Source organism: Puccinia triticina, chromosome 8A, assembly GCF_026914185.1.
Source record: "Puccinia triticina chromosome 8A, complete sequence".
Taxonomy (NCBI): Eukaryota; Fungi; Basidiomycota; class Pucciniomycetes; order Pucciniales; family Pucciniaceae; genus Puccinia; species Puccinia triticina.
Window position 1 is genome coordinate 3,668,679 of NC_070565.1, and position 26,080 is coordinate 3,694,758.

At 49.7% G+C, this 26,080-nt stretch overlaps 4 protein-coding genes across 4 annotated transcripts; 3 read left to right on the forward strand and 1 right to left on the reverse strand.

Moving 5' to 3' along the window:
- Window positions 1–1,131: 1,131 nt before the first annotated feature.
- On the forward strand, window positions 1,132–4,425 carry PtA15_8A345 (uncharacterized protein; the record flags this gene model as incomplete). The annotated part of the gene is made up of 8 exons (XM_053171765.1): window positions 1,132–1,290; window positions 1,356–1,534; window positions 1,606–1,843; window positions 1,912–2,952; window positions 3,025–3,153; window positions 3,225–3,345; window positions 3,406–3,834; window positions 3,902–4,425. The coding sequence occupies 8 exons, from the start codon at window positions 1,132–1,134 to the stop codon at window positions 4,423–4,425; spliced, it is 2,820 nt and encodes a 939-aa protein (XP_053022996.1).
- A 1,188-nt stretch (window positions 4,426–5,613) lies between these two features.
- PtA15_8A346 (uncharacterized protein) lies at window positions 5,614–10,486 on the forward strand (the record flags this gene model as incomplete). The annotated part of the gene is made up of 6 exons (XM_053171766.1): window positions 5,614–5,760; window positions 5,837–7,861; window positions 7,936–8,148; window positions 8,223–8,429; window positions 8,500–8,799; window positions 8,867–10,486. 6 exons carry the CDS (start codon window positions 5,614–5,616, stop codon window positions 10,484–10,486), a joined length of 4,512 nt encoding a protein of 1,503 aa, XP_053022997.1.
- A 7,857-nt stretch (window positions 10,487–18,343) lies between these two features.
- PtA15_8A347 (uncharacterized protein) lies at window positions 18,344–21,564 on the reverse strand (the record flags this gene model as incomplete). The annotated part of the gene is made up of 3 exons (XM_053171767.1): window positions 18,344–18,450; window positions 18,517–18,998; window positions 21,332–21,564. The coding sequence occupies 3 exons, from the start codon at window positions 21,562–21,564 to the stop codon at window positions 18,344–18,346; spliced, it is 822 nt and encodes a 273-aa protein (XP_053022998.1).
- A 550-nt stretch (window positions 21,565–22,114) lies between these two features.
- On the forward strand, window positions 22,115–23,325 carry PtA15_8A348 (uncharacterized protein; the record flags this gene model as incomplete). The annotated part of the gene is made up of 6 exons (XM_053171768.1): window positions 22,115–22,138; window positions 22,237–22,437; window positions 22,522–22,566; window positions 22,642–22,669; window positions 22,733–22,764; window positions 22,852–23,325. The coding sequence occupies 6 exons, from the start codon at window positions 22,115–22,117 to the stop codon at window positions 23,323–23,325; spliced, it is 804 nt and encodes a 267-aa protein (XP_053022999.1).
- Between the last annotated feature and the right edge of the window lie 2,755 nt (window positions 23,326–26,080).

Genomic DNA, 26,080 nt, shown 5'->3' on the forward strand with positions numbered 1-26,080 from the left:
CAGTATCAGTCTTCTCAATGTTTGCATGTACACAGCTATCTCTCATTGTGAGGATCACTGGAGGACTTCCTGTTGATCTGGAAAGTCAGATCTGAGCCAACAGATTTCAGATTTTGCAGGGAAATCTAGGTGCCCAAAGATCCCTGAAGTGATCCAGAGTTCCAGATTTCCGGTTTCCCTGAGAAATCCAAAATTCCAGATTTATTCAAAGGCAACTCAAAGTCCTCCACTGCTTAAACAAACCCATGAATTGCTTTCTTTTGCAAGCAGGAGGACATGAGTTCTGAAATTTAGGTGAGGAAAAGATGGCCAGTTTGACTCTACACCAAACTCCATCCAAGTTCTTCACCATCAATGCTACCCAGTGTTTCTTCAATTTTTTTTTATTGAGGCCCAGGATAGATAGAGTGGTTCCAAGAAATTTTATTTTGTTTTTTGGATCCAATAATTCAGATTGGCTTATGATAGCTTTGGCAGATGAGAATCAGATGATTGATCCTCTGCTGGGATTCATTCACATTTCAAGAAGATAGAGAGCCTGAGGAGCAGGTCCTCTTTGCAAGGTAAGATAAGCTATTGATTCACTTTTTGATCAATTTGTTCTTTCCGTTATTGAACGGGGTTTCCTCCAGGACTTGTTCAAACCCCATTCCTTTCTTCTTTTTTTTTTATCTGGCATGATATGTTGTTGTGCAGCCCTGTTACTGGTGTTAATAGTAGTTTATGAATAATCTGAGGGATGGATTAATGTGGCAGGGCATTCCCGTTGTGCTTGAGCAGCTTGATTTGTTTCTGCTGGTGAAAGTTTTTGTGTTGCATGCACAGTGCAGATATCGGAGCTGAGTGGGCTGGGCAGGCGGGGACGTCGTTCGGACGGGGCGGGCCGGCTGAGTGTGTGTGTTTTTTTCTCCCAGGGTCGCCAGTTGACCGAGCTTGATGCCCGTCCGAGCCAGGGCGAGCCCTCCGCCTCTTCTTGCCTTCGCTCCCCCTCCGCATAACAAAACCAACGACCACCCTTACACACCCCGAACACACACACACACACAACACAACACATAAGACACAACACACAATAAAATAAATAAATAAATAAAAAATAATAGCAACAAAAACATAACACAAGTCTGGAGGATGACCGACACCATCTCCCACCCAACCCGAATCAGAATCATCTCCTCCGCAAACAACACCTCCACCACCAACCAGAACAGCAGCAACCCCCTCAAACGCAAACAGCCCCAGCAGCCAGCCGAACCCACCCCGCAAACACTGCCAGGCTCATCAAAGAAGGTACACTCTCACACTCACCCCCAAGCCCAAGCCCAACCAGCCACTGACCATCTCCACCCCTCCAGCTCACCCTCCGCCTCAGACCACCGCCCCCTCAGCAGCAGCAACTACCGCCCTCAGCCTCAGCCTCATCCTCGCCCAACCCCATCTCATCCATCGCTGCCCCCACCCCCGACCAGATCAACCAAATCAGATCCCATGGACTCCAGCTGTGGTATCGGATCGTCAACTCAACCGATCCTGAGTATGCCAGATCCCAGCCATCAACCCCATCTGCCACCACGCTCACTCTGTGCTTCCTCCCTCTTCCTGCAGCGGCCGCCTGCGCTCGATCGCCTTCATGGACCTGCCCTCGGCGGCCGACTATCCGGACTACTATCAGTTCATCAAACACCCCATCGCCCTCAACCTAATCAAATCCAAACTCGACTCCGAACGCGATCCATACCTCTCCCTGGACAAGCTGCTCGCCGATCTCAAACTAGTCTTCTCCAACGCCAAAAAATACAACGTCGAGCAGAGCGGAATCTACAAGGATGCTCAAGCTCTTCTGGTCCGTGCCCTTCAGCTCACGTGCACACCCCTTTCTTCCACTGAGTGCTTTGCTCCTCCGCCCCCCAGAAAATCGTTCGCAAGGACCCCTTCCCGGCCGCCAAGGGTGCCAACCACCAAAATCAGCCCGAGACGGCCGAGCCCAAACAGAAAAAACTCAGGATCAAGCTTCGTCCATCCCAACCCACTCAGCAAATTCCACCCTCTGCCACCCACACAAACGGCACCCAACCGCTCGCACCAGACACTGTCGTCATCCCCCCGACTCCTGTTGACGGGGTATACCAAAATGGCATCCACCCAGCAGCACCCCCCGCACCAGGAGAAACACGTGTCCAGATATGCCCTCAGACACAGCATCCCGTCCCAACTCGGCCCCAGCTCCCAGCGACCGGACAACTTCCATCGATCTCTCCACAGGAAATAGAACGGATCCAATCCGAGGTCAGGGCGGAGACCGAGGCTCGTAGCAGGGCCCAGCAAGACGCCCAACAGAGAGAACTGAGAGCCCGGGAAGAGTCTCGCCAGCAGGAAGAAGCCCAGCTCCGGCAACAGGCCCAGACGCGTCAAATCGAGCTACGTCAGCAAGCCGAAGCCCAGCAAGCTCACCCACGCACCCAGGCCCCATCCCTGACACGCGTCGAGTCGCAAGCCCAAGCCCAGCCCACCTCGTCCCAAACCGAACCACCACTGCTAGCCCAGATCCCCATCATTCCCAAGCCTAGATCCCCCGCGCGACTCCAGGCTCAGTCCCAGCTCCAGAGCCCCTCTCGACGAGCCCAGACACCGACCATCGGCCAGTCCCTGCTGCCCGAACCAACCACCCCGAACACACGCGCCTCGCAAGTCCGGACGAGCCCCCGAGCGATCAACAGACCCACCACCCCGACCCCTTCTCACCAACCTCCCCGCTCGCCCTCCCCCTCCAAGCCTAAAGTCAACCTCAACAAGCTGCGCCTGTGGATCAAGACCGTGCTCGAAAACCTCGAAGGGCTCACCGACCGTGCTGGGAGACAGTTGGTCGAAGAGTTCCGGACCCTCCCCGATAAGGCTCGCTGGAAAACGTACTACCAGATCATCCCTCAGCCGATCGCAATGGACAACATCAATGCGAGTCTTCTGTGCTCAGGTTCTTATGTCTACCCGGGATGGATTGACTAATCATGTATTCCTACACAACAGATGCGAAACAATAGAACGGGCTACAAAGATTTCCAGTCCTTCAGAGACGACGTGTTCAGGATGTTCAAGAATGCGCAGCATTTTAACGAAGACGGGTCGATGGTATGGAACGACTCGAAAGTTCTGGAAGTAAGTTGTATTTTGGTATTAAATCGTTTGTTGACATAGTCAGTCTGACCCCATTTATGGTTGTGCCACAGACTAAGTTTGTCGAATTGATCCATCACCCGCCGCAAGAGCTCGCCCCGATCGTCCTGCCCCATCTGCCGGACCCGAATGCCAAGAAAGACGCCCCGCCGAGTCCCTCCGGCTCGTTAAATGGTAAGTCGATCGGCCTGGATGATCAGTGAGGGATGGATGATTGATGACCTGTGAATATAGGCAAGCGCAAGTCTCCGGGGAAGGAGATGCCAGCGAGGCTGGTCGGGCCCTCGGCGACCCTTGCGGCGCCGATAGCGATTGCGGGACTGCGGCGCTCGTCGCGCTCGCCGTCGCGTCCGCCGTCGGCGCTCGGCTCTCCGCCGGTGACGCGCTCGTCACGCGCGGTGTCGCCGTTGCCGCGACGGGCGCCCTCGCCGCTGGGCCAGTCGAGGAAACCCGCCCCGCTTCACCCGGCCCACGCCGGCCTCCACGCGCCGCCCTCCCGGCCGCCCTCCCGGCCGCCCTCCCGGCTCGCCGCCGACATCTCTCCCGCCCTCATCTCGATCTCCAACGGGGCCAGACCGGCCGACGCGGGCGCCGGCAAACCGGGGCCCAAGCCGCGCTCGATGCCCGTGATCCCGCTGAAAGCCCTCGACGGCCATCCGCCCAGTTGAGTCCCCCTCCCTCTCCTCTGTGCCACCCGTTCCTCCCCACTGAGACTTCTTTGTGGGGACAGTGATCAGCCGGTTCAGGATCACCAGCCGGCCGAAGACGATGGAGACGTTGAAGATCAAGAACCGGCGGGTGTTCCAGCACGCCTTCCGGGTGCCGCGGGGGACGGAGAGTGTGGTGGTGGAGAGCGAGCTGAACCGGGCATGGCCGCTGACGCGCCAGCTGCGCTCGTCGGTAGGTCTGGTGAAGGTGAAGGTGGACCACGTGCGTGTGCGGGGGATGCCGGCTGGGCCCGGGCTGCTCCAGGCTGGTGGTGCAGGAGGCTCGTCGGCGAACGGCGCGGGCCAGCCGGAGAAGGACGCCGGCGTGCTGCTCACAGAGGTCAAGCTCGTCGACGGGCTTAACCTCGTCGAGCTCGCCGTCACCGGAAACCCCGACGCCCACAAACTCGACCCCGCCGTCCTCGCCCTCCCGCCCTCCTCAGCCGCCCCCTCCGCCGTCGGCATCCCGGGCGGCCCCGCGAACGGCTCGGCCCCCGCTTCCGTGGGCCTCGTGCGCGAATCATATCGGCTCTTCATCTACAGATAAACCCCCGTCTCCGGGCGCTTGTCTGCCCCCGTCTGTCCCTCTCCCCTCCGCCCCCACACCGCCTCTTCTCCCCAAAACCACACCTATATATATACGTAACCAGAGAGAGAGATCCGGGCGCGGATCGGGCACACATCCACGTCGTGTATACATCCTGCCCTTTTTGTCTTGGTCTTGTCTTCTGCTTTGTGTCCGTTTTTTCTTTTTTTTTTTTTTCGCGCGCGGTAATCTATGTGTGCCTGTCTTCCTGTGCTTGTGTCGGCGGGGCCGGTGTCGTGCGCTTGCTCCGCGGGCTGTGATCGGGAGTAACCACCCATGTGTTTGGATGGCCTTTTGCACATCACTGTGGGATGGGGATCGGAGGGCTTTCTCACCTCTCTTATCGCAAGCGCCCCAAAGCTTTCCCGCCACGGGATTGTTGGGCCCATCCACTTGAAATCTCTCCTATGTCTTTCCTCCCGTCCATCGGAACTACACAGCACTGGTGATGCCAGGAACAAAACAGCAGACTGGCCGGGGGCCTGGGCCGTGGGTTGTGTTGTAAGCCCAGTTGCTGGCTCACTAGACCGGTGCGTGTCTGTCGTGAGAATAAGAATTGTGACTCTGAACCACATCAGGTTCCAGCTATCAAGCTTTGCTGTCCTCTGTGCTGCAAGTGGGAGCTGTAGGGGAGGGCTCTGGAGTATGTGTTGGGCTCAAGACTTGAGTCTTGGGTGCTGGTCAGTTATATTGAGCCCTCTTGGGTTGATGTTTTGCTTTGGAAAAGAGTATCTTTGGAGCACATGCTTGCACATGTGTTTGTCCCAGGAGGGATGATGTGAGCTCTGGTGTTTGTGTGAGGTTTTCCCGTCGAGAAGTTCCTGTTGGTTTTGTAGATGTTCACAGGTGGGCTGTGACTTGTCCGCCTATCAGCCATCCTTCAAAAGGCGGACGGACTTGCCCTTGATCTCCCGACCACCCCAAGAAACACCATCAACCACAAAAACCACTTCCCCCCCACAACCACCGATTTAAGCCTGTAACACTACCTACCCTGCTATCCCTCCTGCTGTACTTTATATACAACACAATTACCCCTCCCGCCACTCCCACTACTTTCCAATAAAAACGAAACCCCCAAAAAATTTATATCAAAGTATCTCTCCTCTTCCAACTCACTCAGTATCCGAAGAAAAAGCGATCTCCGCCATGTCGACCAACCCCAAAACCAGCTCCGAAAAACCACAGCCCAACACATTCGTCTTCAGGATCAACAAGACGAATTCGAAGAACAAGAAACCTAAGATCCATGGCAAGTTCCTCTATATGTGCTCTCCAACCAAGGCGAACTTCGAGGTCAGTAGCTGGTTCGCTCCCATCATCGGCTGGCTGGCCTGATCCCCCCGCCCCTTTATTCCTGCATCCCATCCAGAGCCTGATGCAGCGAGCCCAAGAGATCTATCCGGGCACCGGAGCCAACTACGTCCTTTCGATTGCCCTGCGCGAATCCAATCCCATCAGCTTGTTCCCCTTCGACTCCTTCCGCAAGTTTGCCATCATCGTCGACGCCATCAGACTCAAACCCGGCGCCATCCCCCGCGACCGTCTCCAACGCATGATCATCGACGTCTTTGTTGCCAGCAGAGCTTGCTCCCCCGACGATCCCCCTCCCGCAAACTCCACAAGCTCCAGATTCACCAAGGCGGAAGCTCAAGCGATCAGAGAACGGGTCGCAGAGGTCCTCAAAGTTACCGATCCTAAGAGTGCTACTCCACTCGATCCTGACCTTGATCAGTATATGGAGTTGTTCAGAAATGCTTCACTCATCCCACCGGGTATGTCCTTGGAGGCTGCGTGCAAGTTGCCTCAGGGATCGTCATCAGCTGGACCATCAGACCACGCCAAGGAGTCTTCAATCGATCCTCCGCCCCTCCCGTCGAATACCACGTATGCGGATATGGTCAAGGCCGCTCCCGGATCTTCATCAGCTGGGCCATCAAGCCACGCCAAGGATCCCTCGATCGATTTCTCTGCTCCCACCTCCCAGACCGCCCCATCCGATTCCGCTGACATCCAGCCCTCCACTGAAGCCTCCAAAGGCCAAGCTGACCCCCCCTCTCAACCTCTGGCTGCCCAGCCAGAGCCAGGGTGCAAGGCTAATGCCCTCCCGAAGGCATTGGTTGAACAGCTCAACCACCCGACTGCCGTCGATCTGCACTCGACCTTCGATCAGTCCAGCAACTGGTACGGAATCTTGTTCGAGGTCTTCCGGGACGATTCTCGCTTCGTCGTCTCACCTCAAACAACTCAGGCCGGCTTGTTGACGCTGCAGGTCTACTTCCTCCCAGCGGACGGCCGAGCCGAGCTTGTCTTCATGGCCCAAACCCATCCCGTCGACGCCGTCCTATCCGCTTACAAGAGGCAACAAGCGGACGACCAAATGAGGAGCTACTTATCGGACCATGCCCCTCATGTGACCATACCTACATTCCACGCCGTCAACGTTTGCGGTGCCAAAATGTCGTTCTATATGGTCGAGTGCCAGTCTGGACGGATTCTTCCCCGACGCGAAAGCAACGATTCGGTGGATCATGTGCTGCCTGCCCATCACCTCATGAACCTATGGACGTCGGAGCTGGGCACGCCGGCTGGCGAGGAGACCTTCTTTTCGTTGATCTCGGAGATCCGCTCCATGGTTAGCCGCCATGTGAAGACCGAGTCGTCGATCGGAAATCGCCCCGAGCCCCAGTCCACCACATACGACCATTTGTCATCCTTGGGAGCTTTGAACCGAACTATCCGCGGCACGTTTCCCTCGGGACGTTATCGCCTCACTCCGTTATGGCACAAGCGCGAATCGATCCATGGCGCAAGCTTTGCCACCCTCTGTCTGTTGGTTTCCGACGCCGAGAATGGGCCGGTGTTGATAGTCCAACACTCTCCTGACCTCGGCACCGCCGCATGCCGCTATAAATGCGACCAAATGGTCCGAGAGTCTTTCAACCTCATCGCGCCTGCTTGCAAGAACGCAAAGCTCCACGGCCTTAGCGTGTTGGATAGCCAGGCCAGGTTCTATCAACTCGACATTGCCACTCGCCTCATTACTCCCAAAACTTCTCCCGTCGACCTGGCTGATCGCGTGTTGCCTCGTGATTATCTGTCCGGCGCTTGGGACGCGAATGTTCAACAAGCTGGTGTCTTCGTGGAGCTTGAGAAGATTGAGGCCGACTGCCGAGTGAAACCCTCTACCGGCCCATCCACACACCAAGCAAACAAGAAATCGACCGTCGCCGAGCCATCCTCCCAGGCCAAGATCTCTCCTGCCCCTCAGGTGCATGGCTCTCAACTGAGAGTGCTCGATGATTCCCAGCTGCAATTCATGTGTGATAGCTGCAATACATCCATCTCTGGCTTCCGAGCCAAGTGCGACCATAAAACCTGTCCCGACTTCGATCTCGTGAGCTCATGCATCTCTACTATACAATCTTCTCTATCGTCACTTCTTTTTCTGATGATCCTTCTTTCTTTTAGTGTGTTAAATGCTATGGTAAAAAGGACGATGTTCATCCAGGACACCCTTTCAGATTATTGATCCAACGCAAGAGCAAAGATCCTTTCTCAATCTCAAGCTTTGAGAAAGCATGGTCGCCGGCCTCACATAAATTAGCTATCTGTGAATCATGTTCGTCCGTCATCCCAGGCGTCGACAAAAGATCGCCCGCCTCCACTGGCCCTCCAGACCTCGTAAGTAGATCTTGACGTCTACATCATCTATCTCCGAGTTCGCTGATTTATTTATTTATTTCCCAAATACCCAGTGTCATGACTGCTCGGCCGGTCGAAAGGAGCCACCGGCGCCTAGGAAAACTGGTATGGAATTCCATACAACTGGTATGGAATTCCATAATGGCGCACGCGTGGTTGCATCACCGCCGCGTTTGTCCATCAAATGCGACAACTGTTTGGAAACGATTACTGGGTTCAGAGCCAAATGTTCTCATGCCGACTGTCCGGATTTCGATCTAGTGAGTCGGCCAATGTTCGTCAAGGTCAGCGGAGCATGTACTGACCTATCTGGCATACATTTTTTATCAGTGCTCGAACTGTTTTGCCGATTACGATCGCCTCACTCTCCATCCATCCGACCATGCCTTCAACACCTTTCAAGTCAGGGCAGATGCGGCAGGCGCTGTCATCTCGTGCGACCCGCTCAGCACCCGGCCCCGCACTCTTGGCCCACGCGCTGCTTCTGAAGAGATCCACTATGCGGTCTCATGCCGCACGCTCAACGACCGCTCTGCTTCTGACAAGACTCACCATGCGAGATGTGACTTGTGCACCCAACGCATATCTGGAATCCGATGGAAATGCATGGATTGTGTGGATTGGGATAGTGTCAGTATCTTGAATCCAGCTGTTAGATTGGGAGCCATTGACTGATTTGAATATGCGTCCTGAACAGTGTGAAGGGTGTCTAAAGAACGTCCCCGCGGTCCATCCCTTCCACAGACTCGTGCCCATCAATGACCCCAGCCAACTTATCCATTTGCCGGCTCAACACCTAACCAACCACCCCAACGTGTTCTGTGACGGATGCGACGAGCCGATCCGCGGGATCAGGTACAAGTGCTCTCACTCGAACTGTCCCGATTACGACCTCTGCAGTCGCTGCGAATCGTCCCCGATCCCGAAACACAATGTCGAGCACGTCATGCTCAAGATCCGTGACTCGCATACTTGGCGTGCTGGAGTCTTGCAGTCCAAAGCCGATCAGACTTATCATCGTCACCAGACTAATTTCGCGATCCCATCGGCCGCGAAGAACGTCGCTGGGTTGTCTAATCCTAAGCCGACCGCTGCTTCGAGTCGCGACTTGAGGCCCGCACCCACCGAAAAAACGGAAGCTATTTCACTCCATGCGCGAGTATTGGTGCACGAAGATCCGGTCTCTCGTCCCCAGAGCTCTTTGGATAGTCACGAATTTGATCAAGTAATCCGTGCGCCAAAATTCCAGCCGCTTGTTACCCAACCATCGCCCTCGACCAGATCTCCTTCGATCAGCGCTGAAACCATTGGCAGCTTCCCGCTCAAGGCTGATGTGGAGGAGCCGGGCCTTGAATCTAACTCCTCTCATGGTCCGAGTGTGGTCGTTGAAACCCCAGGCGAAGTTCTTGTCGACTCGGCTGCATCATCCTCTACCAACCCACTCGACAGTTCCCGCTCCGCCCCAGAGCTTCCCAAAGCCCACAATAAACTTGGCCTTCCTGGTGCATTTCCTGACGACAGCTACTCCGCGGATTGCCTCCCCGCTTCCTCCCAAGCGTCGCTGGACCAGGCTATGACCTCTTCTGGAGAGCCCAAAGCTCGATATGGGGCGAGCTTTGTGTCGGACTTGAACCTTCCTGACGGCACGTGCGTGTCGGCCGGGGCCCGGTTCACGAAGATCTGGATGGTCCGGAACACGGGCTTGGAGGCCTGGCCGGCCGGGACGCAGATCGTCTTCAACGGGGGCTTCCACCATTCCTCACACGAGTCCTTCGCGGTCCCTTGTGCGCAATCGGACGAGACGGTGGAAGTGTCGGTGGAGACGATGGCGCCTGAGGACTCCGGCGGCTACATGCAGGTCTGGCGCCTCGTGAGCCCCGCCGGGACCCGCTTCGGAGACCGGCTCTGGATCAATCTCCAGGCTATCTCCGAGGACCAGGTTAACATCGACGACCCGAACTCCGAGTCCCTGTCCACCTCCGTCGGCTTCCTCCTCCCCAACCCCTCCGACCGTCCCTCACACGACTTCACCAGTCCTCACTCCGACCCCTCGAACCTTTCTCCTGGCCCCTCTGGCCCCGACCATGACCACCACCCGGGCGCTGCGGCAGACTCCCACCACCCTCGCCAGCCGCTCCCATCGCCCCGCTTCGACACCCTCTCCACCGGCCAGCCCGGCTCTGCCCTCTCCTCCGAGCCGTCCGACTTCGACCACTTGTCCTACGAATTCACCTCCGACAACGGCGACAGTGACGACGCCCCTGATGACTCGTTCGACTTCGAACTCGTCACCGACGACGACGACTCCGCCCACTAAACCCGCTCTCGTGCGTGCCCCGCCTCCCACTGGCTCCTCTGACCCCCCCCCCCCCCTCCCACACCCGCTTCTGTCTCTTTCTTCTCGCCCGGTGGTGGCTCTGCTCTTGTTTCTTCTCGTCACTCCTTTCTCCTCTTATACACACGTGCACATGTACATCTAACACCTCTATACATACATACTTATTTCTTAGCCTCTCCACTCGTCGTCACTCGTTCATCTCGTTTTCTTTCCGGCTTGTGTTTGTTGCAAATCGCGTGGTTGATCAATACATGATGCGTGTTTGGCCATGTTGCCCTATTCTCTTGCCGGGGTTGAGGGTTGATGCCTGATGGTGAAAGAAATTGGACATGTAGGTATGCATCTTCAATGAAAAACGGTTACCATATGCGCTCCATGTAGTGTATTTGTTTCAGCGTTGGATCCACCTGGTGCAATGTGGCAAGCAGGGAATGTAGCACTCAGGCTCTGCGCGGCAAGCCAATGGTCCAACCTGGTGATCTTGAGTTTCTCTGGTTGGTCCATGTTTGTGCATTGCACGGGAAATTCTGTTCCCAGAAAGGTCTCCTGCTGGTCATTGTCAAGAACCAGTCCTCCCACCAACACTGGGTCGCTACGCTACGTACGCTAACCATAGCGGTTAGCGTAGCGTAGCGCAGCGCAAATGCGCTATTTTTTAGCGTAGCATTAGCGCAATTGCACGCATATGCGCTAACGCTACACGCACACGGTGCGCAGCTATTTTAGCTGATAGCGTAGCGTTAGCGCAGATGCGCGCAATTGCGCTAACGCTACACATGCAGGGCGCAAAAGAGCGTGCGCTACGCTGCGCTACAGCGCCTTTAGCGGGAAAAAAGGGCTTTTTTCCGCTAAAAGCGCTGTAGCGCAGCGCAGCGTAGCGTAGCGACTGTAGCGGCGCGCTAACGCTAACAAAGAATTGGCGCGCTGTTAGCGCCGCTGAAAATTAGCGCAGCGTAGCGGCGCTAACAGCGCGCTAACGCTATGCAAAATAGATGGGCGCTTTTTGCCGCTACGCTAACGCGTAGCGCTGAAATAGCGTAGCGTAGCGTAGCGACCCAGTGTTGCTCCCACCCTCCCGGAATTTCAGCCGTCTTTTTTTGCTTGCAAATGAGTGGGGCCAGACATCCCACAGGGAGTCAATAGACTTGGTCTTCTCCAGACAGAAAGAGGGCAGAAAGGATGGGGAAATGGCGGCCTGGTCTTGACTACATCACTACATACTTGAAAAAGTTGCGCAAATGCGGCCTGGTGATGCGCACAAAGCTTAAGGCAGCAGATGGTGTTTAGTGCTGAACCTTTGTCAGCTGTTGTTCTTCAACAAGGCGTCAATGCACAGGGACTGTGCAAAGACACATTTTTATGCAGTTTGGTGGCCATATTCCTGGAGCATCTTGGATGTCAACTGACAGCAGTTGCACAACTTTTTCTTGTAGTGTAACTGCCTACAATGGGATCACTGAATACGGCATCAAAGCGGGGCTGCTATGCTTTTTTTTCTTAAGAAGAACAAAGTTCTGGTTTGGAAATGGTTCTTTGTCACTGCTGTTGCTGCAGTGTTAGCAGCCACTGGGCAGGTTTGCACTGTGTTATGATAAGTCATGCTGCAATTCAGCGCACATTCAGTAGCAATAACCAGCACAAAAACGTGCTGTGATACAGGGTAGTGGGGTTTTTACAGCCTGTGTGTGTGGCCTTGGCACTACTAGCAACCATTGGGAAACCCATTGGATGTTAGGAAACTTATACTGCGCTACACTGTGGGAATAGGGAGGCCCAGGACGGGTGACATGGAACAGGAAGGCTGTCAAGCAGAATACAAACAGTGTGAAACTTCCACAGGCTTTTTAAGACCCTGCAACTCAATTGACTTGTCTGTTTGCCAATACAGTTGAGTATGGGCCTGGCTAGGTTTGGTGAACAGTCTTGGTTGCCCACTTTGGCCAAACTTGTCTGCATCAACATGTAAAATAGTGCTGCTTTCAGAAAGTTTTCCAAGCTGGGTTTTGGGGTTGGTCTGGTTTGCTTCAGTTCTTGTAAATGGCAAATATTGTGCTGTACTCTCTGTGTATACTGGATACATAACACAGCACTATGAAACCTGCTTGCTGTATCATACAACCATTTCCAATGTTACCAAACCAGAAATGTGAAAGTCCTGATAAATCAGCTGCCAAGGTTGTTTCTTGTCTATATTCCATACAGCCAGCTGTTTCAAACCTATACTTCATACATGTCTGACAGGTCAAACACAGCAACTCTTTTGAGATGGCAAAGGAATAAGAGAGCATCCTGAAATTGGAACTGCCAGCTCATATGAACTATTAAGCCTTCCACTCATTCTAATTCAAAAGATGTGGTTTGAAATTTTGCTTGTTAGTGTTTGTTGCATCTCACCTTCTTTTGGAACTCTCCAGGTTCCAGAAAATTCAGAAACTGAAATTATCACTCATCTTGGTCACCCAAATACTCTTGAAGGTATATCTATTGATTAATTTTATATTGTTCAATGAGCCTATTTCCTTGCTGATATTGGCTTTTTTCCCATCCCAAGCCTACTCCCACCCAAGCAGTCCATTAGATGCTCCCCCCAAGGGAGATAAAATGCATGAGCAAGAGCTATCAAGATCTCTTCCCAGCAATTTCAATGAAATCAGCACCCAAGAAGATGCTAAGGGATACTGGAAAAACAGGATAAGTCATGGCCGAGTGAGCCCCCATGAGGATAGAACAGGTTGGTATAATTTCCTTTGATTGTCTTGACTGTCATCTGAAATTGATTGGGATTGTATTTTGGCAGGCAAAAAGATGGAAAAGAAGATGAAAAGAAAAAAGGGTAAGTTTCTATGTCATTCTTCTCTACTTTTGGTGCTTCCATTACTGACCAAAAAATACCAACTGAACTATCTTGATATTTAGAACGGCTGATTTGGCTTGAAGAGGAGTTTGAAGTGCTTGAGCAACTCAAGGATTCTCTTAGTACTGAACACAAAGAACCTAAAATCAAGAAATTTCTGGCCAATTATCAAGAGTATTTAAAAGTCTTCAAAAAGTTGATGTTTTATGACATATTGGAAGTTAATCCAACCGCTTCAACAATGCCACATTTAATTGAATTGCTTGAACAAGAGCAACCACACGCTGGATTTATCAAAGACCTACCAGATGCTGTCTTTCCAATAGTTTCAAAACACACATCAATGAAAAAACATGGTGCTGAATTTTTAGATGAAATCAAGGACCTATTTTCTTATTACAGAATTCACCAAAAATAGATTGAATATGACCTATACTACACTGGATATGAAATCCCTGTGGCTCACATATTCAAAGCAATTGATATTTTGTTCAAGAATGGATTTATTTATGAGGAAGATATCCAAAGACTATTTCAAGAAGATGAAGTTCTATGGTATTTAGTTTATCACAAGATTGGAGATCTTCTTACAATTCTTCCAGAAGTCCCATTGAAATATTCTGGTACAGATGTGACTCAACATTGGCTTTGGGCGTCAGATTTTGGGTTCCTTCAAGGTAAGTTTCTTATCACAAATGTCTCAAAGTTAAGAGTTCTCATTGAGCATAAGCTGCAAGATACTAATCAATTGAAATTCCAAAGCCTTCACCAAGTTTGATGAAGATCGGATAAATCTCAGGGTTTACAGTCAAAATTTTAAGAACAATTATGAAATGTATGAAAAATCTTCACATCATCAAAGCTGCAATGAATTGCCTGATTTCCAATTCTGGTTTGTGGACATGCAATCAGGTAAAAAATATATTGATCATCTTAAAGCCACTCAATCCTCAGTATCATCAGTCAACAAGGAGATTGCTCTACAAAGGGAATCAGGACACATGAAAGAATTTGAAAATGATGTTAAGAAACTTATAATTCTTCTGCTGAAACTCTGCCCAGATATGGAATTACCATTGGGGAGTAGCAATCTCACACAGATTCTGGTCTATGACATTTGTGAAATGTTACAATTCATTGAAAATAAGTTTTCACCAGGGATTATTGGACATACTGTGAAGAAATTTCAACGTAGAATCCTTGCTGTATTGAAGAAATATCCTACAAGAGTCCCACATCCATCAGAGAAATTTCCATGGAAGATTTCACATTTCACACAGAAGGAAGCATGTATACCAAAATACTTTGAATAGAAATACCAGATGCTGCTGTTATCCAACCATATTTTTGGAATTCAAGGATCTATAGAATATACATTTATTGTTAAATCTCATATCTTCCAGAAAACCCTTGGGAAAAATCCACAGGATTTCAACTCACTTTACAAAGAACAGTGCGTTAAAATTGCAGACATGATTGCAGAACATGAAGGGGTTCAAAATGCACTTGAAAGTGAAATTGAAAAAGGAACAGAAGATGAAGACATAAAAATAAAGGAGCTTAAAAAAATAAGAAATTACTCAAGAGAACTTCATCAAAATATTGAAGCATCAATGAAGGAAATGGAGGCCAAAGTATATGAGGAAAAATCAGATAAAATAACTTGTCCAATTTGATAGCCCTCAATTAATTCAACCAATCAATCTTTCAGACCCATTAGGCTTCACCACTGTACTTTTAGTGGTACAGGAGCAATACATCTAGCACAGTGGCCAGTACACATCACCAAGAAAGTTTGTAAATATCTTGAATGGTTGGTACCACTCATTGAAGAGATTGTATCTCCTTGAATTTCTGGTACCAGGCATCAATGGAGAACACAAATCTGGATAAAAATCTTGATTGATCTTTTTGGGACCCAGCACACTTGGTGGAATGTGGGGTTTTGACTTGAGCATGCTGAAAATTGTTTTACTGATCTTTCCCAAGAGCTAGCAGACCTTTTGGAATGTGGGGGTTTGAACTGAGCATGCTGTAAATTTTCAATGAAGTGAAAAGAATTGTGTGATCTGGTATTTGGAACCAAAAACACCTACATTCATGAGGGATGCTATAATACAACTGACAAAACAGGCAAACAGATGATACTGCGGGATGCAGAAACAACTAAGCCAAGCCCTTTGAATTAGGTGAAACTGCATGCAGAAACATCACCTAGAGGTCCTTGGTGTGAGCTCAACACTCATTGGTCTTATAGGTAACTACTGGATGATGACTTCAATGATAAGGCTCAACCACACATATTAGGCATGAAGCATACATTCCATCAATTCCAAAATGTCTTGCAACCCTTTGAAGGGTAAGACTATAACCAAAATAAGTCAGTAGACCATCCAACAGGAGAGGAGATGCATGCAAGACATGTGGCTATTGCAATTGGTGCAAGTGGTGGATGGTTGATGTGAATCAAGGATGGATTTTCTGTGTATCAAGTTTGGTCACAAAAAAAAGAAACAGATGCCAGCATTTCAGATGGAATGGGGGCAGGTATATCCAAAAGGATGGTGGTCTTGAAATTTGCAGCTTGGACATGCTCTGGTGGCAAAGATTTTCTAGTCACATAAATTAAATAGGTACTCTTTTGAATGGCCCATTCAGGTTTTCAAACAGGCAATCAGGCAGAAAGAAGCTTTGGTGGAGGGGCTGAAGCAACTTCATTGGACAGCCCTCTCAACTGAGAGGATTTCTTGGAACCCCGGAGAGGGAGGAACAGTTGATTTGTTTAAGACTACAGGAAAAGACTACAGGCACATTAGGGGGATTCAAAGTTGGCCATGCAAAACTTGCATGTACTTGAGCCTATGAAATGGAATATTTGGATTGTTGTGTATATAAGAGCGAGGCTCTAGCAGTCTTTATCCCCCATGCTCCCCACCTAGGCACTTTCAAGCCACGGGGGTGTCAGTGACAATGGGGACTCGGGGTACTGGTTAGCAGGATTTGCGCCAGCCCCAAAAGTTGATTAAACTCACACTTGTGTTTTTTTGGCTCAAAATCAGGGCAACCCTTGAACTAAAATTCCACAAGTTATGGGTTTTAGAGAACTTAGATTGATCAGTTAGCAATTTTTCATCATTTGATGCAAAAATGAAACATCAAGGGGATAGCCAGTGAGTGAAGCTAGCTCAGTTCAGAAGGAAATCACCTTTTCTCTCAAAGTATGTGATGCTTATAGCATCAATCAATACAAAAGATATAAGTATCCACAATGTTAATTTTTTTCCACAAGTCTATAAATATCTCGAGTGATAAAAACAGAAAGAAGATTCATTGAATTAATGCACTTTCATCACAAAGGTATATCTACCAAGCCAAAAGTTTTGTTTTCCATATATGAAAACACATTTTGAGCGGTGTGGAGGGCATAATAAGCACATGATCAATGAAAATATATTATTACATCAAGAAAAATCTGGTTTCTGCCAATAAATGAAGATTGCTTTGCAATGCAGTTGAAAACAGGTTCTGGAAAAGATACAATTACTCAAATAGTCCAGTTTGGGTGGATATGAGGTTGATATGAAACCATGTCCAACATGAATTCATACAAGATTCAGCATCAATTCAGACACACTTGAGCATAAATTCAATCCAAAATTACGCATAAATTGGTGTCAAGTTCTGCAAGAGATCTTAAAGGGTTCCTAAAGAGAGGGATGAAGGCACTTGCACGCAAGTGCTGAGCAAAAATCTGTGGTGGTAGCACAGCGCAAACACACTATTTTTTAGTGTAGTGTTAGCGTAATCACACGCATCTGCGCTAAAGCTACGCACACAGAGTGCAAAGCTATTTTAGCTTTTAGTGTAGTGTTAGCGCAGATACGTGCAATTGCGCTAATGCTACGCTAAAAAATAGTGCATTTGCACTGCGCTACGCTACACCACGGTCAATAGAAGGTGTGCCTGATGTGTAATACCTAATTGGACCAACGCTGCAACCAATACAATACAGGTATTGGTATTGGGCTTTATTTTATTGCAATACATCCTGATATTTGGTATTGGTATTGTATTGGGTTGCCCAATACAAGTATAGTATTGGTTGCATATGTATCAACAATCTGATACTATACATGTGTCTTGTCCCAGGTATCCAATACAGTACAGCCCTATACCAATACTGTATCTGAGAAATGGGATTGGAAAGTAAAAAACTTAAAATTTGAGCATAAATTCACCCAGGATTGAACCCCTAACCTCAGCAGTATACAGATGCATCACAGAGGCACGTCTTAGCCAGCAGGATAACCTGGAAACTTGTGCTTGGCCAGGTCATATAGGTCATCATAGACCTACATGTGCCACCTGGCTTGTCATTGAGTCCTCAATCACCAGTCAATTGGCCAGTCTCAAAGTACACATCCACCTTGATGACCAGCAAAATAGCCAGTCATCAATGACTGGCACTGACCAATTACAAAACGGCCATTGAGGGAGTACCTGGGAATAGGTACTCCTCTTGATGAACGGAACAGTCCGGCCATCAAGGGGATGTTGTTGCTCTTGACAACCGGGATAGCCGTTCATCAAGGCATGCACCTTGATGATTGGTCAGACGGCCAGTCATCAAGGCAGCACCTCGATGATCAGTCAGACAGCCCATCAAGGCAGCACCTCAATGACTGGCCAGCTGGCCGGTCATCAAGGCACACAGTTGTTGCTGTCAACTACCGGGATAGACGCTCATCAAGGCATGCACCTCAATGATCCGTCAGATGGCCAGTCATCAAGGTGTACACATGTGTACCTTGCTGACCAGTCTGGCCGGTCATCAAGGTGTTTTTTGTGCACCTCAATGACCAGCAAGCTGTCCGGTGATCAAGATGTAAGGTCTGTACTTCAATGACCAGTCAACTGGCCGGTCTTCAAAGTGTTAATGAGGGTGGGGGCGGAGGCGCGCAGGACCAGGGCGGTGTTGGCGGTTAGAGCAGACGCGCTGAGCTTCGCAACAAGTTCCGCTGGCCGACGCAGGTCGGCCAAGAGCAGCGTGTAATGGGCGCCATGGAGCTCCGTTGGCGGGCCATCTGCCCTGCCCAATTCTCCGACATTAGTGTCTTTCTTCTTGTCTGGGGAGAGAGAGAGCAGCTCCACTCACCAGGCCAGCCATTGGGCGGAGGTGTTGTTGTTGCGGAAGGATCAAGCAAGCAGTGGCCACACAGACCCCGGAGCGACTTGTGTGTGGTGATCGTCCGGATCTTCTGGCGCACGGTCGGCTCAAGTTTGGTCTTGAACCAACGGGCCAGCGGTGGCCACCGGGCGGTGAGCCGGGAGCAGGGGTGCCAGAAGCGGCTGTCGCTGCCTGCGCCCAGCGACACCACTTGCGGCCCTTCTGCGGCGGTTCCGAGGAGGAAGCGGTTGACCAGCTTGTTGATCATGTATGTGCGCTGGTGGGTGCCAATGTTCACCCATGGCGGCCAGGCCCACTCGCGGCTCGAGAGGCTTGCTGGCACAAACAAGGCCGCATAGTCGCTGTGGACGGCCCCGTCAATCTCTGGCCGGGCGGAGACACTCAACTCATGCAGGTAGTTCTTCGAGACTTCCAAGAACCGGGCCAGCGCCGCGTCAAGGTTGGTGTCTCTATTCAGATACTTGAGATTGGATTGCCAATAAAATACATTGGTATTGTATTGGAAAACCAAACCAATACATGTATCTCTGATGTTGAGCTGAGATCAGCGCACACAAGGTGAGGGCAAGTGGAGATGATTGTGGAAGGATTGATTCATTACACAATGGTCAGCAACAGAGAAGAAGAGAAACAGAGGAAAGAAAGAGAAGCTGAGAACAATGAGAGAGAAAGAGAAACCAAAGACTATACCTGAGATCAGCGCACACGAGGTGAGGGCAAGTGGAGATGATTGTGGAAGGATGAGGAGAGGAGTCCTTCCACGTGCGCTGTCTCAGGTCTACTAACAACACGTGAAATGAATGTGAAATGTGAGATAAGTGAAATACATGTATGTAGCAGACACTGGAAGAATAAGATAGGAAACAACTGTTGACTAGCTTAACATCTGATACTTTGTATTGAAGAGCCAATACTATACCTGGTATTGGCCAATACATGTATAGTATAGTATTGGTTGCAGCGTTGCTTGGACCCTATAATGTTTTCTAGAGAATGTATTCTTATAGCAGAAAAAATTTGGGGCTGTTTGGAGCACCGTAGATAAGGTTTCGGGGTTTTGCCTTAGTAGGAAATCCGCCAAATCCACCCCCCGGCTACACAGGGTCTCCCTGAGGAGTACCAATGCCGTGAAGCTCACAATAGTATTTAGATTGCTGTAAAATTTTTAGGGTGTTTGGGTACAACAGTGACAACATATAATTTTTTTTGTATATTCTGTCACATTTTGTTAAATTAATATATTGACTCCCATTCATGATAAGGGAATTAATTAATTGACTCCCAAAATGCTTTTGGGGCCGCGTGAGGTCCCAAGGACCCAGGGGGGATGTCCCGAGACAGTCTGTGCAACATAAAACACTTTTGGGGGAGTTGATTTTTCAACTCCCATTACATAATGGTGGATTTGGTCATATTTGATACCCCCTAATTCTGGGCAAGCGCTCTGCATAACAACGGCTTCCCCATTCCTGGTGGACCATGAATATTCCAATTCATATTGATGTTATATGGTCATAAGTGTTGAGTTGTCTGTTAGTCTGCTACCATGATGTATTACCACAGTATGGAGGGCTGTCAGATCGACCCATGAGCACTACCAACCAACCACCCAGCTGGCAGCCACAAGCGTCTGTAGCCTAGTTGGTAAAGGCAGCACTCTAGTATGTGTCTCAGCATAGCTGAGGTTGTGAGTTTGCTCTCACCAGACACATCCTCATTTTACAGTCTCTACAATAAGGGATGGGGTTCAGCATCCCAATTGAGCAGTATCACGTTTTGAGACAGAGGTAACTTAATACTGACTGAGCACTACACCACCGCTCGAATTTGAGCTTGGGTTGATGTGGGCCCAACGGCGCGGTTGGCGAAAGCTGGTTGGCCTGGGTGGGCGCCAACCTGCCCGCCCAGACTTAGACCGCGGGATTGGATTGTGTCAAAGATTGGTTGGGCCCCCCTTGACCCGACCCATCCAGCACCGCGGGCAAGGCAACTCAGCCACCACTGGGCCGGATGGGTCGGCCGTGGCTAACCCAGCCAACCCATCCCGGCTCTGATCAGCGTGCCCACGGGGGGAGCTGGTTGGGCATGACAAGAGCCCAAACAGCTTCACTCAGCGGGTGGGCCAAGCCGATCATGGCTGGCACTGAGTAGCGCACCAATGTTGCACTCTGGTTGAGCCCGCATTAGGCCAACCAAAAAATGTTTTTTTTTTTAAAAAAAAAAGATATTTTCTGGGCCTCTTTCCATGTTTGGAAAAAGGCTACATAAGTGAGAAATTACAAAAAAAAAAAAAAAAGGATGAGTCCTGTCCAAATCCGCAGACTTCGTCTGACAAAACTTAGAAAAACAGTCTTTATGGCACAATAATCTGCGGCACCACCATATAAGATATGTCTGGTGTTCGAGCTGGAAAGGCTGATAGTGCCTTCCTCCTCGAGGTGCAGTTGCGATCCGGGTTCCATCCCGGTAGCACGTCATATTATTTGCTGAGCCATTCCTGAACCGCTCACCGGACCCCGACCGCGGCGCCCCACGGCGAGCCACCGTTGGCAGTTCTCCGACCGCGGGTTCTGCACGTGGGGCCCGCGTGAGGGGTTGTGCCGACCGCGGGTCCCGTGACCTCCCGCTCAGAGGCACGCCCAAAGTTTAGGGCGGGGTCGCGGGGGTCGCCTCCACATCGGAACCCACGTCGAGCCGCGGTTGGGCGCGCTCCGTGGTGTAAGACTGCCGCGCTGAGGACCAATAATGGCCTTGGAAAGCAAAAACAATCACTCGGCTGCACTGGTGGCTGGAATTGAAGGGCGTCGTCAGTAATCCGGCTATCAAGTCTAATATCTTTGACCGTTCGATGTGTCGCAGGAACGCATGGCCCAGGCCCACGTTCTCCGACGCTTTGGGAAGCAGGCCCGGGCAGTCGGCGATCGTCAGCCGGACGCTCTCGCACTTTCGCACTGATTGGCGGGCAGACCGTTGTCTGCTCGACCGACCGGATCCGATCCGTTGTACTGTTGACATCCAGATACTGCCGGTGCAAGGGCAAATGGTCGATCCCATCCGTCGGCTCGTCCAGATCCCACAATCCGTCGTTACAGATTACATATCAGAGTGCCTGTTTCTGGATTCAGCGTTGTGGATGGATGGATCATAGCCACCTGCCGCACCGTCTATCGGTAGCCCGGCTATAGTTTTACTTATGAAGAGGCGGTCTTTGTTTTGGTCTACAGCTCATTCGTCCTATGTCTTCCTCGTCAATCCTCTCGCGAATGGGCGAAGTGCGTATATATTGAGGATGCGCCTGACTGGGGAAGTTGGGTTCGCAATCGGCGATGCTTTAGCGGAGAGGGCCGGAATATAGAAGCTTACACAGCAGTAAAGTTAGGGCTGTTCCAAACCCGGTGGCCTGGATCTGCCTGGATATGGCAAACTCTATGGACACCCCGGGACATGTCCGGGTAGAACGTAGGGCGGCCGACCGTGGGGCTGGACCACCTGGCTCACCAACCCACAACAAACAAAACATCCTCAACCAACGCACCCCTACATCATACCTCCATCAATCCTCAGAATGCCGCCATCGATACCTCCACAAGTTGAGTGCCCGGTTCCGCCATCTTTTCTAGACACCTAATCTGACCATCTCCCCCCCACATCGGCCTTTGTCTGACGTTTGGTCTCCCGGCTGTCCAGACTATCAAGCGAATCAACCGCGAGCTCCTGACGATCCAAAGCGAACTTCCCGAGGGCATCCTCTCCATCGGCCCCAAATCATCCGCGAACGTCTACGACTGGAAGGGCTCGATTGCTGGCCCTTCAGGCTCATGCTACGAGAATGGGGTCTTTCACTTCAACATCTTGCTTCCATACGACTATCCCTTCCATCCACCTAGGGTCAGTCTCCTCATCCTTGACGAAAGAAAAGACAACCGTTCAATCCCAGGCCTTATGAATCTTTTGCTCTTCTGGCTTTCCCAGGTATCCTTCATCACACGCATTTTTCATCCCAACATAAACCCACAGGTGTGAACCTTTTCCTGTAACGCCATTCTATTTGGTGATCTGCTTCGCTCGTCTGACTATTGTTCTTCGAATTAGGGTGCCATCTGTCTGGATATCTTGACTCGTAAGTATACATCTATATTTTCGGAAGACTCGGTCTGATTTCCACAAGGATCATTCTTCACAGACAAATGGTCACCTGCACTGAGTATCCAAAAGGTAATTACAATCCGATCCAATCCCTTTCTTTCACGTCGAGCGAATCTTGATCCGATCCAGCTGTTTTGGGTGCTCTCATGGATATAGGTTTTGTTATCGATCATATGCTTGCTCACCGATCCAAATCCACAAGATCCACTGGTACGAGAGATCGCACGATTATACGTGGAAAACCGATCCAAGTTTGAAGCGACAGCACGCCAATGGGTTGATCTCTATGCCCGACCGCCGGCGCCACCAAAAGCGGAGAAGCTGAAGAAAGAGGAGCCCAAGCCCCATTCGAAGAGCAAACCTGCGGTGATCAATCTAGAGGATGATGACGACATCGAGGTGGTCAATTCTACCCAAAGCCAGTCTCTACAGACCGCCACCACCTCCCGCAACAAGCGGAGTGGAGAATGCAATAACAACACCCTTCAGACTGCAACCACCTCCAGGAAGCGAAGCGCTGACTACAGCGGCTCTCGATCCTCCGCTTCCTCCGTTCCCTCTACTTCGCTCGCATCCGACTCCGGTCCGCAAGCCAAGCGGTCCCGCAAACAAGTCATAGAACTCGACTGAGCTCACCCTCTCCCTCCCTCAGATTCTGGGCCGTCATTTCCCCCTTTTTTTGTTTGTTAGGTCTGCATATAATAATCAAAAAATCCACCCCTCGTTTTTGTTGTTTGAGCTCATCATCGTGCTCACTCAGCTTCGATCAATATCGCATTACTACTCATAAATTTCTGTCTGTTTTCTCGCGGCCAAACCCTGTCAAGTTCCCCAAAAGAAACTAACACCCACATGTACATGTACATTTCCATCCCACACAAGTAATTCCATCTTTCTGTTGGATTGTTCTTTCCAATTGAGATGATTCCGTCCTTTTTCTCCCATGCTCATTCTGGTCCAGAGACAGTGCGTGTGTGGAACCTTGTAGTAATCTTTGTCCAATTCAATTGTGTTGTGTCTCCATGTGTAGAATCCATATCAGTTTTGTGGTTTGCTAATTGTGATTCCCCAAGTTGAAATCATATAATCCATGAAATTTGGGCCACATTGGTTAGAGCATTCACATTTGTTGGGTTAACTGGCCAATTTCTGGCAACTTAACCTGACTGGGGAATGACATTGGTCCGGGCTAAACCCTGGGTCAGCAAAGCTTAGGCTTGGTTTCAGACTAAGGTCAGCTAAATTTAGCCAGCCTTAGCTTGAAATCAAACCTCAGGTTTGCTTGGGCTGAAAACTTAGCCAACAAATGTGAATTCCTAGTGTAATCCACATGAAAGTATAAAGCACAATTAGAGCATATAAAAACAAACCAATCACAACAAATTGCCAATACAGGCCGGCCAACCGCACCCACCACCGCCTGGCGGGTGCGCGGAGGGTGTGAGGGACAGGGGGAGGGAGGGGGGGGGGGGGGGGGGGGGGGTTCACACCCTTGGAACCAAAGATGAACTAAAGGACACCACTGGTTGATGCTGAACCCAAAGCTTCCAGCAAGTTATCAAGCCTGTTCCCCCTTACACAACTAAAAAAGCAATGGAAAATATTGTCTACTTTGAGATGCTCCCCAGCCACATTGCAGCAGCAATCAAGAAAACATGGAGCAGAGGATTGAAGAAATGCAATGCCTCTCCTCTTCCCATCCCTATACAGAGATACCCAACTGGATAGCAGGTATCTCTGGACCCATCCTGTGACCCAACCCAACCCAGTAGCTTTCTGGGTATTGCCTGAGCTTTGGGGTCTGGGTCAGAGCCTTTGGCTGTAGGTTGAGCCCATATGCAACAGCTTTAATGCTGTTCCACTATTTTTTCCCTTTTTCAAAAAAATCTATTGTATTTAGAGGAAACTGGGTGAATTTTTTTCTCTTTTTTTTAGGGTGGGCCCTGTTTGTGAATTTAATAACAGACCTACTTTGTGCATAAGAGGAAAACTTTTTGAACACCACATTGACTGTCTCCTGAAGCCAACACCACTGTGTGCGCAAGCTGAAAATTACTTTGCGGACAGAAAAGAAGGAGATGGTATTTCCAGACTTTTTTTTTGATAAATCAAAAGGCCTTCCTTGTACCCTTCCAAAACTATCAGATTTTTGGATGCATCCTTATGATGCAAAAAGAATCTGCACAAAGTAGGTCTGTTGAAGAAAACTTATATTTGAGAAAGATTACTTGCCTTCTAAAAATACAATTTCAAATCAACTTTTGAAAATGATATAAAGAGAGAAATTTAGTATTATAATACTGAGAAAACTGGAATATGTCAAAATCTAAAAGTTGAACTTGACTGAAATTTAATTGTAGAAATGGAGAAATATTACTTGGCTTCTAAAAGTGTAATTTTAAAGCTTAAGCAGCTTTGGAAAATGATATGTAGAGGAAAATCTGGTAGTACTATAAATTAAATGAATAATGAGAAAACTGGAATAGGTCAAAATATAGAATTTGAACTGGAAAAAGGATCATTATCCTAAGTTTTTCTAGGCAGGGGTCGCAGGCTTACAGAGCCCCTGAAAAAAACCATCTGGTAGCTTGGAGAACATTTCGCCGTCCTGTGATATAAAATGGAGCTTAGCTAAGATTACAGCTACAAGAGCAAGGAGATGGTTGGAATTTCAACACAAGGATAAAAAAAACTCACCAAACCACCGGGGCCAAGACCTGGGCCAAACTGTGGTTCAAATTGGATTTAGCTTGGATTATAGGCAGCAAGGAGCTGATTGGAATTTCAAGCCAGGGATTTTAGAGAGAATACAAAACAACACATACCGCAAAACGCACTTTAACGTCGCAGCACCGGGCCTTCAAATTGTCTGTTGCAGGTGATTTGGCTGCACTCTTACTGCAGTCAAATTTTGTTTGGGCTTTATCTGTAAATAACCCAAAACTTACTGTGATAACAAAATGGAAGTGATTAGCCAACAGAGCAAAACAAGACTAATTCAATCCTACCAATAAAATTGCCTGGCTTGAAGGTATCCCAGTTAAAATGGGATAACCTGAACCAAGGCAATTTTTCTGGCAGTGAATTTGGTTGGGTGCAGTACACTGCAGCTCCAAGCAGGGAGATTGATCCTATAGTTTCTGTTAGAATTAAAACATAGGCTTACGTGCAAGAGGCGCAGGTGGTTGCCCAACATCTGTTCTGATCGTGAGGCATGCCAGCTGATTACCCTTGGGACATGCTCTTGCAACTTTTGGAGTGAGCGTCCCCACGGCTTCAGTAGTTTGTCCCTAGAGCATGATTGCCAACAGAACTGAAGGGAGAATTTGAGACAGCTGCATTCTCGAGTGTGCTGCTGCGTATGGGGGTTGTCGAGATGTTGATA